General features: G+C 39.7%; 1 protein-coding gene across 1 annotated transcript in view; it reads left to right on the plus strand.

The window, feature by feature from the left end:
• The window catches only part of ptdss2 (phosphatidylserine synthase 2), a 63,139-nt gene that overhangs the window by 37,518 nt on the left and 5,146 nt on the right, over window positions 1–20,475 (plus strand). The window contains exons 5-11 of the mRNA XM_033039176.1: window positions 3,576–3,710; window positions 6,729–6,779; window positions 7,928–8,041; window positions 9,577–9,695; window positions 13,909–14,023; window positions 16,454–16,599; window positions 17,871–18,056. Of these exons, the coding sequence (XP_032895067.1) occupies window positions 3,576–3,710; window positions 6,729–6,779; window positions 7,928–8,041; window positions 9,577–9,695; window positions 13,909–14,023; window positions 16,454–16,599; window positions 17,871–18,056 (866 nt within the window). The remainder of the gene's footprint in view (window positions 1–3,575; window positions 3,711–6,728; window positions 6,780–7,927; window positions 8,042–9,576; window positions 9,696–13,908; window positions 14,024–16,453; window positions 16,600–17,870; window positions 18,057–20,475) is intronic.

Here is a 20,475-nt window from a genome sequence, read left to right on the forward strand (position 1 = left end):
CGACACCCAATCCCTCAAACATGCCCCACTATTTAATATGGCCAGGGCTAATTGGATAGTTATCCTAACTCCTTATTCCTGTCCATCTGCGGTAAATTTTCCACGTTGATTTATCAAATTTCTATCTACCTTTATCTCTTTGAATCCTACGTTGATTGCTCTTTGAAAGGAGGATTTTAAGTAGTTTTGAGTTTTTTTCACCTTGCCTTACAATGGCTTATTTTTAATCAGTGACTTTTGTTCAAGTTTCTCCCATATCTTTCAACATCTTTTACATATCTACCCGTGGGATCTTGCCTGTTCAAATAATTAATTGAACAAAATAATCAAAATATTATGAAACATTCCAGATCTTTGGACCTTTAGCTTCAAAAGATTTTGATTTGATTTTGGTCTTCGAAAAGCCATAGAAAATAGACTTCCATAAATATGGGACATTTCATGTATGCAAAATGCCAGAGTCTTTTCCTCTTCGTCTACTTGTAAAAACTCTTGCATTTTTATATTTCTTGTACATTTCTGTGCAACTTGAGGTATTCTTCAGTTAAGCAGATCAATATTGTTTCTCTTGGACAAAAATAAATTGATCTTCCACAAATCTATTTAAAAAAAATCCTGTGTGCATTTCATAATTAAGCTTTGAATTGAAGTTCTAGCAGTGTTCTAAGCAAGATGCTATGATTTTCCTCATTACCTTAAGGGCAGCCATGATATGTAATAAATGCCAGTGAACTCTATAAAATATGTATAACTTTGTTAAGGATTAAGAGGTTGGTGCAAGCATTTGTTTATGTTAACTACCCTGGCCGTTACTTGTGATCACATATGTACTTAAGTTATACTTCCCCATTTAGCTGATATTCACATTTTTTGTGCTGAAAGACTACGCGATTCCGTGATTTGGGTTACTGACCTGTGTACGCCTGTGTCATAAGACGACACGGTGGCGCAGCGGTAGAGTTCCTGCCTTACAGCACCAGAGACCTGACTACGGGTGCTGTCTGTACAGGGCTTGTACGTTCTCCCCGTAACCTGCGTGGGGTTTCTCCGAGATCTTCGGTTTCCTCCCACATTCCAAAGACCTACAGGTTTATAGGCTAATTGGCTTGGTAAAATGTAAATTGTCCTTTTCCTGTTTCCGCACTGTATCTCTAAACTTGACTAAAGAATCCTTATTTGCTGCTGACCTGAATTTTAAGGAAGAATACAGTTAATGTTTTCAACCTGTTTGCCTACACATTTTTTTTTTTTAAACGAGTAAAAAGTATTTTTTTAAATTCGCTATTCAGCTATTATTCATGTATACTAAGATGTAATATTCAGATTTCAACAAGATGCAAGTTAAAAGTGCATGGTGTTGTAGAAAGGATTATCTTGTAGAAAAGAAATTTCGTTGCTGGATGTTATTTTGAAATGGGACAGATATTCCTTATGAAATGTTATCACCTCATTTGTTAGTGGTATATTTATATAAAGGCAATAAAATATCTGTATTAGATTATTGTTTACAATATTTAAAAGACGTATTACCTACTATGCTTTGAGTAAGCAGAAAGTATAACTGCAGCTGTCTATAAGGCACAATGTTTCCATGAGATAGTGGAAGAAAGCTGGATGCTGACACCTTTTTTTCTTCTCCTTGTTTGTCCTGCACCAAATTACATTATGGCTCGGTATGTATGTATGCACCTTGATACATGTGACAATAAACTAAACTATTCTAACAGTGAGTGTCCTTTACTTTGCCTTTTCTTACTTGCCTTTGATTTCGCAAGCAAATTTCCGGCTTGCTCTCGCCTCTTCCACACCCCATTATGAGCAAGACCACTGCATTTGCCTGGTGAATGTTGCTAGCAGTATCTATTAAAATAACACAATCATTCAATTGTGTCTTGCTTTGCCATCCATTTGTTGTTGAGGAATTTGCCTGAACATCAGTAATGTATTTTGGTTAGTTATGGGACAGAGGGGATGAAATGGACATTGGTGGCCTTCATTTCTGGTTATGAACAGCAAAGCTGTTTTTCTTCTTGGAACTGTGATTATTTTTTTTTAGCATCTGAGGCTGTGCAGACAATGAGCCTCTGTGCAGAGCAGTATTTTCTCTATATAATAACAAGCATACTGGCACAGGCACTTGAAGAGGCAGGCCGCTGAAGGATGTGGACAAATGGGATTAGTGTTAATGGTGAGAAAGATAGTTTGGTTTATTATTGTTGTCATGTTACTGATATATAGTGGAAAATCTTATTATTATGCATGCTATCCAAGCGAATCGTACCATGTAAGATTACATCAGCTAGTGCAAAAGAAAAACATGAGCGTTTGATAGCTCTGGGCCTGAGATTAGAAGGATGGAGGATGGCATATTTAGTGGAGCTTCTGCCTTACAACTCGACTAACCCTGATTTGGTTCTGGCTTTGGTTACTTCTGTGTAAAACTTTCATATTTACCATGTAACCACATGTGATTCCTCCAGTTCCCATACACATTCCCAAAAATAGATTTTTGGGACATAGAGGGCGGCACAGTGGCGCAGCGGTAGAGGTGCTGCTAAACCGCCTCAGAGACCCGGGTTCTATCCCGACTGACGGTGCCATCTGTATGGAGTGTGTACGTTCGCCCTGTGACAACGTGGATTTTCTCCGAGATCTCCGGTTTCCTCCCACACTCCAAAGACGTAGAGGATTGTAGGTCATTTGGCTTTGATAAAATTGTAAATTGTCTCTAGTGTGTAGGATAGTGCTCGTGTACAGGGATCGCTGGTCGGCACGGACATGGTGAGCCAAAGGGTCTGTTTCCATGCTGTATCTCTGTATCTGTACTAATTGGACACTCTAAATTGCACCTAGTGTGCAGGTGAACAGTAAAATCTATGGGGACTTTGTGAGAATGTGGGGAAACTAAATGTAATTGGGTGCTTGTTAGTGAATACCTGGTGGCTAAAGGGAATGTTCCTGTGCTGCACCACTCTGAGTCTGTGACTCTTTTTCTTTAAGGCCATTGTTATTTTGTTAGACTTGAAAATATATAGCTCACTTAACTCTAGTGCAAATATGTTGGTTATTCCATTGATGTGTTGATGGTGAAGAATTGCAATGGTGACTTTATGGCAGTGGAAAAGTAGATTTTGTAATACTTGCATCTGATAGTGTGCTGATAAAGTCTGCCTTTGGTCAGACTGCATGCTGAAGATTCCAACCAAGGTGCTGGCAATTATTTTTCAGACCATAGCTCGTTATCTAAAATGCCATTGACTGACGACCATTGAGAGTGCATGCGCTGGTTTACTTAAATGGCAGTGAATTGGGCTGAAAGTGCTGTTTGAAGGGGGGGTTGACATAACCACTTTTATTATAGATTAGTTGGGAGGGGGAGATGATGTTACATCCTTAAATTTTAACTCTGTGTCCTTGCGCTTAAATGCCTATGGTCAACTTTTATCTTCAGTTGTACCGAAGCCTAGGACCTGGCATGAGTTCAGGTCCCCAAACTAAATGGGTTTAATGGAGAAATAATGATTCCTGCCATGTTTGTGCAGCATTTGTTTAGTGCTGTTTTTTTGTTCCCACAGACTGTTCAGGATGGTCGTCAGTTCATGAAATTCATCGATTCAAAATTGGGGGTGCCTTTGCCTGAGAGGGGCTATGGTGGGAATTGTCTTATTTTTGATCCAGGAAATAAGACTGATCCATATCACAACATTTGGGTGAGATTGATTTGCATTTCTAAACTGCTGTATTTCTTCACCAATAGTAGAAATAATCCAATGACACTTAAATAATTGAGAGTACTTCCATCTTAAGTTTTCAGAACGTTATCAACCGCCCTGTCTTTCCTTAGCTGAAACCTGACTTCTCCAGCAGAACAGAACCAAGCAAATGTTTTGCCTCAAATAAACATCATATGCAGCAGATGTAGTCAATTTTGCCTGACTGGTTTAAGAAGAATGAGGAAGTTTATGATTATCATGTCTATTTATTGTGACTCCAGTAAGTGCTTTATCTTTACTGAGGTGTGATCATCAAGTTTGAGGTGATCTAAAGGAACAAAGTCATGAATTTTAAGTGACAACAGTTTTAAGGAATGTGGATGGGAAAGGGCAATATAGGATAAGGGAAAATGAAGTACTGCAGATGCAGGAAATTTGAAGTAGAAAATACCCAGGTCGGCATTTGTGCAAAACAGTTAATATTTTATGTTGAGAACTTTTTCTTTACCAAAGCTGAGGTGCACACAGTTATTTGCAATGATAGTGAGGTCAGAGGTCTCCTTTGAGATGAGGGCATAATGACAGCAGAAGGGAAAACATGAAGGACAATGTCTGAGAAGAGGTTAATTGTTTCAGCCATCGTTAAGCCAGAAAGAGAAACCGATGACAGAATAAAATTAAGTGATCAGGGACTGGGTCTTGTAAATAAGATAAACTCTGTGAAAGCCAAATGGGTTAACCAAGTGATCCAGAGAAAGATGCAATCTCAGGACTGGGGCTGTACAGGGAGGGTTGGCCCAACAACTAAAGTGAAGGAGTGGCAGGGAGGATGGTATTGATCTTCGGCAAAATCATTATATGTTCCTTATACGTTGAAGGTGAGCGTGGAGAAGGTTGGCGATGGTGTTTTAAAATGGCTTATCCTGAGGTTGGCATCATATTTCTCCCTATGGTCAAATGTCATGTACTTCCATTTAAATGTTACCTACTCTTACAGTTGGAAGTGCATTGTAGATTTTTTGTATTGCTATTTTCCCCTTGCCAATCTAGTTCTGTATCGGTGTCCGCATTAAACAAAGGGAAATTTAAAATCAGAAGTCACCATTTCCATCCACCATGCAATTACAAAATAACTAAATGTTGTAATTGTATTTTCAGTTGCATCTTTGAACAGCTTAACCTGTAAAATAAATGTTAGCTTCTCAGAATATAAATCAGCTTGGATTCCACGACCTACCTCACTCAACTGCTGCACATGGTTATTATCTAGAATCTTTTTTTGAACCTTTGCCGACATTGAAGAGTCAGCGGAATGCTAATTGAAGCAGAATCGTGTGAACATTCAAGAAAAGTTTAGGTGAAGGACAGATGAATAAAAGGTGGGATCCAGAACTAGACAGGATTACCACCAAAGTTGACTGGGTCAAATGGCTTGGTACTGGAGTAATTTATGTGATCGTTCTGTGTGCGCTACACCGAGGGATGTTGTAGTCTCACTTCTTGTGCGTCATTTGAATCAATTACAATTACTCAATCAATGTGTGCTGGCTCACGTGAAGTCTGTGATGTACTTAATTTCCAAACCGACATGAACTACATTCATGAACTCCGATTGAATAACCTTGGTTAAGATTTGCTGACATCTGCTCTTTCATTAAAATAACCCTTTTGCACACGAACATTTTCATGGTGAAAAAAAAAATTTACTTCCTTTCTCGGCACTGCTCGTGTCTGCCTTTTTCAGGTTAAGGTTCCCCTTGTGAGCTGGTTAATGATCTATCATCTCTCAAAATACTCTTTCCTCATTAATCCCTCATGGGGCCACATCAGCTATTTTTCTGTCCAGTCGTGCCTCTCAATTCTTGCTTTCAATACCACAACTATTCTCCATTCATCAAGGTTTTTTCAGACAGGAAGCTGTTCCTTTTACACTGCATGTTTCTATATACTTTCACAAAATAGTGGAGGGTAGTTACCGCCTTTTAACAATCCCTTTAGTTAAAGTATCATGGAAACAATTTCCACCATGAAATGTTATATGTAGAGGGCAAGTTATTTATTGATAGTCTTTCTTACCTGTTGGAAAAGTTTCTGGCATATGATTTGTAATTCATAGAGTAGAAAGCTACATCCATTGGGATATCATTTTGTACTTGCACATTGAAGTAATCTTTCAGTGGACTGCAGGCCTTTCTTTTTTCAGTGGGGTTTACACGTCCACATTTCATATGCACGGCATTTGGTCTGCATGTCAGCTTTTCAATCAGTGAAGGTTGCCTGGAGGCACTGGCTTATTTGATTATCAATGTAGCATAGCATCAAAGCTTTGAACAGTCCAACCGACTTGGCTTGGTTCTCATTGGCTTTGAAGCTTTGCAACAGGAAAATTAAATGATTTAACTTTCCACATTGAATGTTGTTTGAAGCTTTTATTTATGACCAATTTGATCTTCCAAATTGCTGTCAGGTTTTTAAACATTTTATCTGAGTCCAAGCTGAGGCAGGAAAATCGTACACATTTTTAGTTATTTTAGTAATTGGGATCAGTGAGATTATTATAAAGTGAAGCATGATTTTAAAGTGGAACGGCCTGTCCTTAAACAGAATTGTTGCTCACCCCTTACAAATCGAGGTAGAGCCATTCACTGAGGACGTCAGAATGGCTGTACTAAAACATATTTATCCTCCATTCAATCCATATTATACTTTGTTGCCATTGTTAAGCTTGTTTAAAGGTTTTTGGCATTGTCGTTTTCCATATCTAGTCTTTATGTAAAATGATTACAAATTGGATAGTTGCTTGTAGACATTTGTGTAATATATTAAATATAATTAATAATCTTTTTCTCTTCCAAAATCAATCAGTGAGGCAAAGCAGCTGTTAAACATCACATTGAGCAGTGTAAAAAAGGTAGTTTTCAGCTAATTGATGAAGAGAAAAAGTATTTTGTACAATAAAAATGAAATAATAATTAATTTTTAAATCTGAAATTTGATGTATCTGTTGTATTTTAGGACAAATTGGATGGATTTGTCCCGGCTCATTTCCTGGGCTGGTACCTTAAGGTAAGATGAGAACTGGATTAGCATTTCCTTTTACAAAAAAAGTTAGGTGCAATTAATTATCCATTGTGATAAGATATTGCTTGGAAATTTCAACAATAAATAGTGTTTAATTGTCATGTGTACCAAGAGCATGAACAATAAAATTATTTATTGCAGCAATGCCCAGAGATAACCTTGTCTGTTGAAGGACTTGCAGAGGAATTAACATCAAGATGATAGACAGGCCTTTTCTGTCTTGATGATTTTTTTGGAACGCAGTTACTATACAGATACCGATGAGCACACGTGTAAAGTGCAGATAAATATAAACTAGCTGTGTCCTTTATTTGTTATGCCTATTCTTAAATTAAAGACTTTAGTTTAAATGTGTTCAATATCAATTGCCAGTTGCAGAAGAGTTCCAGATTTTTACCAATCACTCCATGAAAAGTGTTTCCTAACTCCTATGTTAATGGCCTGGCTATAATTTTCAGATTCGTTCCCTGTTTCCTGATCTGTCCATCCACTCAAACCTACACCCAAATCGATGGATTTCACTACTTGTGCCTTTCAAAATTCACTAGTTGTGATTGCATAGCCTCTTGATAATCTAACCCTTGGATCTCTGGTAAATCTGTGAGGCACTTTTTCCAAGGTCCAACGTTTGCTTTCAGTGAAACATCTGAAATAGGAGGACTGCCAAATCCTGTAAAGTAATTGTGCACATTCCATAAAGTTTTGGTATCCTAAAGCCATAATCAACAGTTATTGTGCAGAAAGGAACCGCAGATGCTGATTTATATGGACAATCGACACAGTGCTGGAGTCGATCAGCGGGTCAGGTAGCATCTTTGGAGAAGGATGGGTGGCAATTCGGGTCGGGATACGGAAGAAGGGTCCCGACCTAAAGGGTCACCCATTCTTTTTCTCCAGAGATACTGTTTGACCCGCTGAGTTGCACCAACACTTTGTGTTTATCAACAGTCATTGGACAGTCTTCCAATTACTAATCCGAATTATTCTACAAGCTGTGGAGAAAAAAAGTCTTATAATTCTGTGAAAGTAACAGAGATATGGCTCCTTACAAATGGAGCTTGCTGTTCGGTCCTTTTTGTTATTAGTTCATTGGTCCTCTCTGTGGCTAATTACATTTTTTATCCTCCGTGTAGACACTAATGATTCGTGACTGGTGGATGTGTATGATAATCAGTGTGATGTTCGAGTTTCTGGAGTACAGTTTGGAGCATCAGCTACCTAACTTCAGTGAATGCTGGTGGGACCATGTATGTATCTAATAAAGTATGGGTGTTGTACACCAGAGAAGACTAAGCAATATTATAACTATTTCTTGACACGTGTCTTTGGTTCATTGGATTTGCTCCATGGTTTTTGTATTTTAACTGTGGAAAAAATTTGTCTGCAATTTTTCTCATTAAGACAAGCTCTGGTTTGTGGGCCATGTGTCCATAACAATGCCTGCATGTAAGGGAAAAAAAGCACCACACTTTTTAACAGGTGGAAATTAAAAAGTAGATCCTGAGTAAGCGGATGAAAGGGTGGAAATGGAGAACTGCTGGAGGTGGGTAATGATGTGTAAATGGTGGGTTTCTGGATGAGGGGGAAGATCAGGGAAGAAATTGCAGAGAATATGATTAATGTGGATTTGAATAACTGTACAGCAGTTGAGAAGTTGAAGCTGTCATCAGTAGACAATAGCAGCTGTAAAACATTCTATACCTCTTGAGATCTACTTTAGACTTTCTTTAACTTTAGAGATACAGCATTGGAAACAGGCCCTTCAGCCCGTTGTCCACCTCGACTAGCGATCACCACATACACTAGCACTCTCCTACACACTAAGGACAATTTACAGAACCCATTTAACCGACAAACCTGCGTGTTTTTGGAATGTGTGAGGAAACCGAAGCGCTCGGAGAAAATCCATGTAGTCACAGGGAGAATGTCCAAACTCTACAGACAGCACCCGCAGTCTGGATCGAACCCGGGTCTCATGTTTTGTAATACAACAACTCCCCCGCTGCGCCACTCAAACTTTGAGAATTTTGATGACTCGGATAGATTCTTGGATGTTCAAAAGGGACATTGGTTATTGGAGATAATAGAGTTGACGGAGCATTAGCTGAGTCATGATTTAATTGAAGGGTGTCTGGCCTTTTGGTCTGTTTTTTTTAATTGCTATGGTGTTTGTAGAGGAAATTTGTGGTTGAGAAAAATAGTTGTGAAATACTATGGTGTCTGTTGGTCAAGACAATCCTACAATAGTAAACACTTTTTGATCAAGAAAATCATCTAGTATAAATTAAGTGATCCAATGAAATCGAAGAACAAACATCTAGGCCACTGAACACCAGGTGTCCTGAGCTAAAAAGACACTGAACTAAACTGTTTTGTTGCATTGCAGTATGTGTATTTACTTTTGTAATGCACAAAATGGGCAAGGGGAACAGCAAGAGTGGCGGTGACATCCTTGTTGATAATGGGGATCATAAATGTGTCAGTGCTTTTTAAGAAGGTGGCATTGAGTATGTTGTGTGTATTAATGCAGGTGTCACATAGCAGGGTTATGCTGAAGAAAGTTATTAATGTGAGGAAGTTGAATTTAGCCATCTTAGTCAAGCCACATGGTTTTTATTATCAAATTGACAAATTATTTTTACCTTCTGTAACTTGTTATAGCTGCACTTGAGTTAAATTTCTCTGTGTGTACATAATACATTGCGAACTTCCATTCTATCCACCCGGAACACAATATCCCTTGTCCCGTGAAAGATCTGTAAGATTGTGCTTTTGTTTACAGTGGATAATGGATGTAGTTCTCTGCAATGGATTTGGAATCCTTTGTGCCATGAAGACACTGCACTGGCTTTCAATGAAGCCTTACCACTGGCAAGGGCTCTGGAATATTCACAGTTACAAGTAAGTCCGTCTGGTTGTGATTGTGGTTGTGATTGTGCTATTGTAACATCCTATTGCCGAATGCACAATGCTAATTAAGCACAGGCATGGCTAGGAAGGAGCAATTTTTGTGAAATTCCAGAATTATTCCTGCAGTATAAAACCATATAGATTTACAGCTGTACTACAGGAGTGAAGTTGCTAATATTTCTCGTTCTTTCGCTCGGGTCCAAACTGTATGAGGAACTGACAGCCTTGTGAATTCAGAGTTTGGGAATTTTCCATCTGCTGAGTGCTGCTGCTTTTAGTGAGGTAGATGCTGGGTTCTGACAGTGTGCCAACCATTAACATTTGAAGTGTGCAATCAACATTTCAGCTCGTCAGCATTTTACAAAGAGATTAGCTTTTGCTGGGTTTAATTTTATCTTCAAAAGTGAGAGTGGAGCCAATGGTGCTTTCTCCCATTGATTGTTACAGACAAGGTAGAACATTTTAACTGCTTTCTGAAAATCCCACGTAATGTTTCTCACCGGAATAAAAGTGTAAAATACATACATTAACATACATTATCAGCATAACATAAATATTTCACTTGATAACTTCAAATAAATATGAATCATATATACAGTACAGAACAATATAGTTGTATTCCACAATGTTTCATATTTTTGGTCACATGTGACTAAGAATGGGCCTATACTGGTTTAATTTTCATGCAATAGTAGTTCCATCTGTTTGTTTTTCATGTAGGCACATTAGTTATGCATTCATTAATAGGTTTTAGGTTTAACTTCTCTGAAATTGGGAAATCTCTCTGGGAAATCAAAAATGGACAATGTCCCAGGTGTGATGTTTCTTGCTCCTTTTAGATTACCACCTCCAAAATGTGCATAAACCACTGAAAATCCAACATTATCTGATAGTGATGATTGTAGGAAATAAATTGGCACTGCTTTTTGTCAATATTATGTCATGAAATTTACTAACTAGCGAAGCAACACACAATATTTATTATGCTTTACGCACACTAGGAAATGGAACTGGATCAAAAACAGTGGGACACCCTCCAAAAGTAAAACTACTCAATAAATGTCAGTTATGTTTTGTAAGAGAAAAGTCATTATTCAGTATAAAGTTTAATACAGATCTGTGCTTTTAAACATGCAATTATATTTTTGAATGGATGTTGAATTCAATTATAAGGAAGGGATTGAATAACAAGTTGGTGACCTTATAGACCCTGTAATTTGGTAGTAGTTTTTATTACAGGGGTGAAACCAAAAGGTATAGTTTTTTATATTGTATCAGTGATAATTAACCAAAGCAGGTGGAGTGCAAATAATTCTAATTAAAAACGTTAAATATTTCTTTCATGCCCATGTAATTTGGGGCTTTTTAATTATTTTTACTGTGTTTGAATTTATTTTTTATGATTTGATGGGTATCTTGAGAAAGTAAGTCTGGATGAGTGTCAGTCAAATATGAAAGTAAGCAAATTAACACAAATTTCCCAATCTAGTATATTTGTCTGTGGTTAAAAACATAAAATATGTATGTTGACTCCAAGGCTTTGCACATATTCCCAATAAATATTTAATAATAGGTTTCCATTGCATTCAAAAATTAAATCGGGAACTTGGTAATTGAAAGAACTACAGTGAATTAAATCACCATCACCATTCCAACATCTCAAGGCCAATTAGAGATGGGCAATAAATTCTGCCTGTGTCAGCTATGCCCACAAACTCTAAATTTATGTTTACAGAATAATTAAGTCTTTGGACCTGGTGTCTTTTTGACTTAAAAGAGCTGGAAGCTTTAGGAAAGTAAGTTCATTCCAGTGCTATTAATTCTCTCCAGGAAGAAGAGCAGAGCACGATTTATGTGGCTTTGTAAATGCTGTGTTAGTTTAATCAGGGAGGCCTATGTATCATTTGTGAAATGTGCAGTACTTTATTGTTGTTCATCTGAAAGTTCACTGAAGCCCCTTCAATACCTTCAAAATGTAAGAATCAAATGTTGTGGTATGCATAGGAAGGAACTGCAGATGCTAATTTAATCTAAAGATAGACGATGGTATGGTGCTTTATATGGATCAAGGGAGTATTCTAAATTCACATCTTAAGACCATGTTGAAGTCTAAAAATGTTTCTTGTCTTCCATGACAGTTGTGGCATTTCCAAACAATTCTGCATTGCAGGAATAAAACAAAAGCTTGCCTGTCACCAATTTTACAGGGGTCAATTATTTGCAACAATCTAATTAGTTCTACCCTTCAGCCTTCTGGCATAGATTTTTGGAGGATATATTCTCATTCTGAATCATCTGTGGGCAAGTACACGTGACATCTTTAAAATTCTAGCATATGCATGGATTGAATACTTCAAATTGTCATGGTAACTGTATGATCTAATTGACGAGAAAGTCGATTTGGACTGCCTTGGCCTTGCAGCCGCACACAAGAATGTAATGAATGTCAAAGATTGAGCAGTAAACAAATGCTGGTCATACTTGCATATTTCTTCAATAGTAGACTAGGTTATCCAGAATATAAACAAAGTCCTTTGTTTAAGAAGGAACTGCAGATGCTGGAAAATCGAAGGTAGACAAAAGTGATTTATCGCAGATTTATCGCAGTCGCTGCCTCAAAAAGGCTGGCAGTATCATCAAAGACCCACACCATCTTGGCCACACACTCATCTCCCTGCTACCTTCAGGTAGAAGGGAGCCTGAAGACTGCAACAACCAGGTTCAGGAATAGCTACTTCCCCTCAGCCATCAGGCTATTAAACCTGGCTCGGACAAAACTCTGATTATTAGCAACCACTTTCTGTTATTTGCACTACCAGTTTATTTATTCATGTGTGTGTATATTTATATCATGGTATATGGACACATTTATCTGTTTTGTAGTAAATGCCTACTATTTTCTGTGTGCTTAAGCAAAGCAAGAATTTCATTGTCCTATACAGGGACACATGACAATAAACTCCTTGAACACTTGAAGTACTGGAGAAACTCAGCGGGTGCGGCAGCATCTATGGAGTGAAGGAAATAGGCAATGTTTCGGGCCGAAACCCTTCTTCAGACTGATATGGGGGGGGGGGGCGGGAAGAAGAAAGGAAGAGGAGGAGCCAGACGGCTGAGGGAGAGCTGAGAAGGGGAGGAGACAGTGAGGGCTACCTGAAATTGGAGATATCAATGTGCATGCTGCTGGGCCAAGCGAAATATGTGGTGCTGCTCCTCCAATTTCCTGTGGTCCTCACTCTGGCCATGGAGAAGGCCCAGGACAGAAAGGTCGGAATCTGAATGGGAGGGGAAGTTGAAGTGCTGAGCCACCGGGAGATCAGGTTGGTTATTGCGGACCGAGCGAAGGTGTTCGGCGAAGCGATCGCCAAGCCTACGCTTGGTCTCACTGATGTAGATCAGCTGACATCTAGAGCAGCGGATGCAATAGATGAGGTCGGAGGAGGTGCAGGTGAACCTCTGTCGCACCTGGAACGACTGCTTGGGTCCTTGAATGGAGTCAAGGGGGGAGGTAAAGCGACAAGTGTAGTATTTCTTGCGGTTGAAAGGGAAAGTGCCCGGGGAGGGGGTGGTGCGGGTGGGAAGGGATGAATTGACCAGTGAGTTACGGAGGGAGCGGTCTTTGCGGAAGGCAGACATGGGGGGAGATGGGAAGATGTGGCGAGTGGTGGGGTCACGTTGGAGGTGGCGAAAATGACGGATAATTATTTGTTGTATGTGACAGCTAGTGGGGTGGAAGGTGAGGACTGGGGGGACTCTGCCCTTGTTACGAGTGGGAGGATGGAGAGAGAGAGCAGTGTTACGGGGTATGGAAGAAACCCTGGTGTGGACCTCATCTATAGTAGGGGAGGGGGCCCCCGTTCCCTGAAGAATGAGGATATCTCCGATGCCCTGGTGTGGAGTCTGAAGAAGGGTCTCGATCCGAAATGCCGCTCATTCCTTCTCTCCAGAGATGCTGCCTCACCCGTTGAGTTACTCCAGCATTTTGTATCTACCGTGTAATTATTGATTCACACTCACTTAACAGTGGAAGTATTGCACATCTGCTGTCAATGACTTCCTTCAAAATAAAAGGAAGATGACCTATAATTGTGCCCTTGAACCCACTAAGCAAAGTAACGGGTAATATTGAAATCCAATTAAGAGTATGCGTTCCTGCTGTAAAACAGGCATTTCTGATTTTTAATCTGATATTCTGCTTCTCCAGAGGGAAAATCAAGCGCATTGCCTTCCAGTTTACACCATACAGCTGGGTGAAGTTTGAATGGAAACCAGCCTCAAATCTTCGTAGGTGGCTGGCAGTTTGTGGAATTATTTTCATGGTAAGGAAGTGGAATACGATGTAACATTTGGATGAGAACATCCATCTAATATTTTGATTTTCAGTTTTCCAAAATTTATTGAAGTACAGGTGCACAACCTATTATCCGAAAGCCTTGGGACCAGACACTTCTCGGATTTCGCGATTTTTCGGTTTTCCGAACGGAAGATTTTTAGCGTAGATTTTAACATGTGGCTCAGTGGTAGAGTGCTCGGCTCGTGGTCGCGAGTTTGCGCCTCGATCCCGGCAGTTACCTGGTCAGGGCCGGCCTTTAGCCGATTGAACCGATCGCTCCCAATTGGGCCCCGCGCCTAGGGGCGCTAGAGTAATCAAATCAATTGGAGCAAAGATCTTGTAGCACGCAAGATGGTCCACTCCTGCGAAATACAATGAACTGACGCGTAGTCCGCACCGGAGCGTAACCTCCGTCATTTCAGTAACCCCGACGCGACTTCAGTTATGCCTCTCGCAGCGTTGCGGGGGAACAGTTTAGGTGTTGTTAAATGTTTTAAATGTTTTTTATCACTTCCTTTTTAAATGGCACATGCCTTGTACTTTTTAAACGGCACATACTGCAGATGCTGATTAAACCGAAGACAGACACAAAAGGCTGGAGTAAATCAGCGGATCAGGCTGCATCTCTGATGAGGAATACGTGATAATAGGAGGAAATAGGTGATATTTCGGGTTGACTTTTTCAATAGCTGCCATGAGGGGAGAAGCACCGGTACCAAGAGCGAGCGAAAGCGTGGACAGACGGACGAAAGCAATGTTCATAGAGCGGCGTTGGTAGACATTTTGGGTCGAGACCCTTCTTCAGACTGATAGTCAAGGGAAAGGGAAACGGGAGATATCGGCATATCTTCCATTCACTTGTCCTTAGTACCGTCCATAGCACTTGCTCCTCTTTCCCCTGAGTCAGTCAGAAGAGGGGTCTTGACCCGAAATGTCACCTACAAAGATATTTGGTCACCTATTCCGACCTTTGCCCGTTCTGTCCGCGCGTTCGCTCGCTCTTAGTGCCGGCGTTTCTCCCCTCAGACTCCGCCAAACACACACACACACACACACACACACACACACACGCACACACACGCACACACACACAGCATGTCCGGCAGATCGCTGCGGGCCGAGAGAGTAGAGAGGTAGAAGGGGAAGAAAGGGGTAGATGGGGAGGGGGGTGTGAGGGGGAATGGAGAAGGGGGAGGTGCCCTCACGCTCCCGGAGCAGCTCTCCCGTCCCTCTAGTCGCCGTGCTTCACGCACACAGCCCCGACTCCCGCCCTCCCCCCTCTCTCCAGGAAGACGCGGTGAACAATACACGGAGGGCCGGGCCGGGGGTTGCAGCAACGTTTACAAACCTCGGACTCAGCTCACGCCCGGACCCAGGCATCCGTTCCCGCCGCTGGACCTCTCCCTCCCTTCCCTTCTTCTCTCCCTTCTCTCCTTCTCCCCTCAGACTCCGCCAAACAAACACACACACACACATGTCCGATTTTCGGAGCTTTTCGGTTTCCGGAATTTCGGATAAAAGGTTGTGCACCTGTACTCACTGTTTGGTTGGAAAAGGACACAGATAAACATGTTAACCACCTGCAAATTTCAGGGATTGTTAAATAGTACTTGGATGTATGCCAATGTATTGGGTTGTACATTGACTATAGCAAGGTTCAGACTATTGATGTGGAAACTAGTTCAAAACCTCAACAACTAAAATTACTTGAATTTAAATTCAAGGCAATTCCTTTGGAGGGATAATTGGGATAAATAACAAATGCCATGGACAATAAAGTAGACCATCAATGGTATCTACTATTCATGAATATATATTGGTATAACAATACCTTCAATTATGTTTATCAATGCTTGAAATGGGACAATCTGGAAAGTTGGCCACAAAGTTGGTTGGTACAAATGACAGACACATAGTGCTGGAGTAACTCAGCAGGGCAGGCAGCACCTCTGGAGAAAAAGGATGGATGACGCCCCTGACCTGAGTTACCCCAGCACTTTAAGTCTATCTTTGGTGTAAAAAGCTCCTGCAGTTCTTTGTTTTCACATGGTTGGTACAAATGTTAATGATTGACTAGAAAAAAGGTGTTGCTTCAACCTAGTTGTACCCAACCACATCTCAACCTTGCCACAAATGAGCTATATAACACTTCAGTCAGAGATGTTTGAAATCCTCCCTTTTGATCCATTTCCATTTTCACAGTTTTATAATTAAAATGTTTATCACGTTTTTTAACTGTGTTGGCCTTGTAGATTGACATTACCATAATGTATAATATGTGGCATTTGTATTTCCAGCGAAAAGGAAAAAATAAATGTAATATTTTATACGCCAGAGAAAGTATTATTATGTATATTTGAAACTCGTCATTTAAAGATGCTCCAAGCACTAAGGACCCTTTGTTCATATTTTGCAGTTCCTGCTTGCGGAGTTAAATACATTTTACTTGAAGTTTGTCCTCTGGATGCCTCCCGAACATTATCTCGTCTTGCTACGTCTAGTTTTCTTTGTGCATGTCGGAGGTGTAGCAATGCGTGAGATTTATGACTTCATGGATGACCTGTAAGTATTTGTTGAAAAAGAGAGACAAGTTAAAAGTGATATCATCATATTAATGTGGACAATTGCCTACCTAAGATAATAAACTCTGGAAATATGTTGCCAATGTTCAGTCATTTTGGCGCCATTGATCCCAAATGGGTTTTTATCTCTAAAGCATATAGTGTGCATCCACCTATTCAGTAGATATTTTTCCCTTTCTTCATGACTGTCTTACTAATTTGTACAAATTATGTAGATTTATGATTCCCTGCACGTGGCATTTATGCCTTTTTGATTTGTTTAAAAAATGAATAAGATTTATCATTTTGAATAAACATATCATGATCAACTTAGACACTGAACAGACATCTCCGCCTTCTGATGCAGGCGTGTAAATTGCAAAATATAGTATAACAGCCCAAATTTATTTCACCAATTCCTCTTAAATAAGGAAATATTGGTTAACCAAAGACGAAAACCATCTTTATACTTATAAAACTCTGATCTTGGATGTGTATTTATTTGTGTGATGTTCGTGTGTGTTTCACATCTTGAAAACACGAAGCGCAAACGGTGACATTTTTACATATTCCGATAGAGATTTACGCCGTGATGTCAAAAATCGCCTTATCTGAAATTTTCATGCATTATTTCCCGAGTTATTTATGAAAATGTTCAAAAATTTCGAATTTGGAAAATAAAGGAGATGGTTTAGCTGATGACATCACAATGGCTCTGCTCCTCGCGGCCTGCGGCCATATGTTCCACGCACAGCGAGTGACGACACCCCTTCTCCCCCTCCCTCCCCCCCGGTTCTTCAAAAGACGCAGAAAGAACTCGTGGGCTCTGTACTGCAGCTTCCGAACGCTTCCGAGGTCACAAGCACTCACAAGCTTCCCTGCTTGCTTTTCTAGAACTTTCTCAACGGTCATTATATCACTTTGATGAACGAGGCTTAATGCTGACTTCCACATCTCTAAAGATAAGAGTCCGATTGAAGTTCATTGTTTTGGTTTAACTTCGAAAACGTTAAGACTTTGGTTGGAAAGTCAACCAACCTTTCTCTTCATCCCCCGGCATCCCTCTTCCTCCTCCCCCCCCACTCTCCCCGTCCCCCGCAAGTTGAGGGGACAGGTCTAGTATTCCTATAAAGTAATTGTCATGATTATACCCATGTAACATCCGGGTGGAAGACTGATACCACACTGCAAAGCTGACATTGTTTCCAGCTTGCTAAACAGATCAAAATGTACATTTCTAGTCTTTTTTAATCTCTTTAACCATCTTTGCAGGCATTTCCATAAAAAGCTCGGTCAACAGGCTTGGTTGGTAGCTGCAATCACAGTGACAGAATTCCTAATAGTGCTGAAATACGATCCACATACACTCACACTTCCAATTCCTTTCTACGTTACCCAGTGCTGGATCCTTGGTTTTATACTGGTCCTGTCTTGGACAATATGGCGTTTCTTTATACGGTAAGATTTATTCAAAAGATTTTTTGGATCTATGCATAATTTACCAGGTAAAATATGAATAATTTGTCTGTTCGTTTGAGATTTAAACGTTATACACCAAATTCTTAACCATGTACTTGGAGCTGTACCAGAGCAATCTGAATATTTTGCCAGTGGCCTCAAATTCCAGGCATTGTTTTCAGTCGGGTAAAAGGTTGCTTTCTTTTTTTCGCATTCTTAACCGATATGATATAGATCTATCAAGTTTAGGAAAGGAATCTATTACATGCATTATTCTTCCCAGTGATTCTCGTATATTAGGCATGAAGGAATATTCATATTAAATATTGGAAATATTCAAATTGTACAGATTTCTAATTTCCATTGCAATCAGAAGACATCCGGTCCTGGAAACCTGAAATAAAAACACAATACTGTATCACTGCACAGTTTAGGCAGCATCTGATGAACGAGAAAAAGTTAACCTCAGTCATAGGCCAATTCTGGTTTTACTCCATTACGTAATTTTATTGCACAGTACTAATCTATGTTAACATATACTCAGTTAAACATTGCACCGTTGTGACATGGAACACAAACAATATGCAAGTCATATGCAAAAATATGCAAGCTGAAACTTACATACGGGCATCAAAGTGAATCTAATCAGATTTTTAACAATCTGCATCCGAGAAAGAGCTTCAAGAGAATTGTCATACTGAGGCTAACTGAAATTTAAGAAAAATAAATTGGAGGATATCACTGCCAGGGATCTGGGGATAAGATGGTCAGGGGTCATGTTACCCCAGTTCAATCCTCGGGACCAGAGACCAGATCCATATTCAGATAGAAGTAGGCACAGAGTCTATCACTTGAATACATTATAGGTACCTGAGAACCATTCAGATACTGATGCAAATTGTTCCCACACGGCAGAAAGTGCATTCGACAGCCAGCAAATCCATCCCATCAGTTAGGTATGTTGCAAAGCCTACCTGAAGCGTCTTTGAAAATCTGCCGCTGCGGGTGTGCGCGATTTTGGCGCCGTTTAGAGGGGGCGGGTTTAAAACGCGATTTTCTCTAGGCTGTTCAAATCGAAGATGTTCAGCCTAGTTAATTATTAACGAAAAATCGCTGGAAGACCCCGTCGCAAAAGCTATTATTAGGTTTAAAGGCCTTGAATAATAGTTATAGTAGTTTAAAAATCAATCTCTAAACCCGCGACCGCCAGCAACCGCAGGGTCTCATAAAGCAAACCACAGAAGGTAGGTTGTATATTTTTTACATTAAAAAGGGCTTCTAAAGATCCTTTTATACAAAGTTTAATATTGCGAGTAGCTCATTTTGGGCCCATTATATCGCGCAGTATTTTTCTGGGCATTTGGGGCACAAATCTACCGCAATGTGAACGTTCTAAACCAGCGCGTTCCACAGAGACACACTGGAAAGCTGATTTAAATGGGCATTTATTTACAGCAATTGAACACTGAATTCCTTCCATTTGGCCTATAAATTAATGTAAATGAGATTTAAAAATCATGTTTTATTGTGAATTATTTGTGAATATTATTTGGACATTTAGGCTATTTAAAAATGTTAATCATTTATTAAGAAATGGATAGATGTTTAGATCTAGTAATTGAAGTCTGAAATTAGCTACAATTAGGTAACTAACTAATTATATGCTTTAATTTCAGGTCATCCAAGTAAGATTATTTTATATTTGTTTCAGAATGCTTCAATCTATGATAACTGAAAATTTCATTCAGTTCTCTTAATTTTTAAGAAAGTTATGGGCTTTTGACTGTTCACGATCACAACTTTTTTGTTATGTCCATAGAAAATCAATAGGGAACAAGATGCTCATTTCCGAGTATGAAAATGGCCATAACTTTTTAAATACTTGAGATATGAAAGTGAATTAGGTGTCAAATTAAACTTATTTTTATGCTTTATCTGATGGGATAAATTACAGACTTGATTTTTAAAATCTCAAAATTTTGTAACATTGCTACATCAGTCCCCCAAATATTCCTTCAAATTTACAGGCCGTACATAAATTGTGTGTTCATAATGTGGGGAGGGTCTCAATTTGTAGCCCTACGTTAGTTACTGTATAACACTTGGTACAGTACAATTGAACACAGGTCTGGCAGTATATAACTGGTAAAATACTGGTGGCCACTGGGCTGTCACTATAATGGGGTACAATACTGGTGGGAATAGATCTATTAATATATATAAATATTGGGGGACAGTACCAGTAGCTGCAGGTTTGTCTTTGTATAGGATTTTTTGGCACCCTACTAGTGGGAATAGGTTTTCACTCTACAACTGGGGAACATTGTTCTCCCTGTACCAAAGAGCTTTGTTGAACTGCCATCTCTGCCTAGATTTTCACTGGTGGTGGGGGCAGGCATGCGAGTGAAATGTTGCAGTC

Source organism: Amblyraja radiata, chromosome 20 (assembly GCF_010909765.2).
Source record: "Amblyraja radiata isolate CabotCenter1 chromosome 20, sAmbRad1.1.pri, whole genome shotgun sequence".
In the NCBI taxonomy this organism is placed as follows: Eukaryota; Metazoa; Chordata; class Chondrichthyes; order Rajiformes; family Rajidae; genus Amblyraja; species Amblyraja radiata.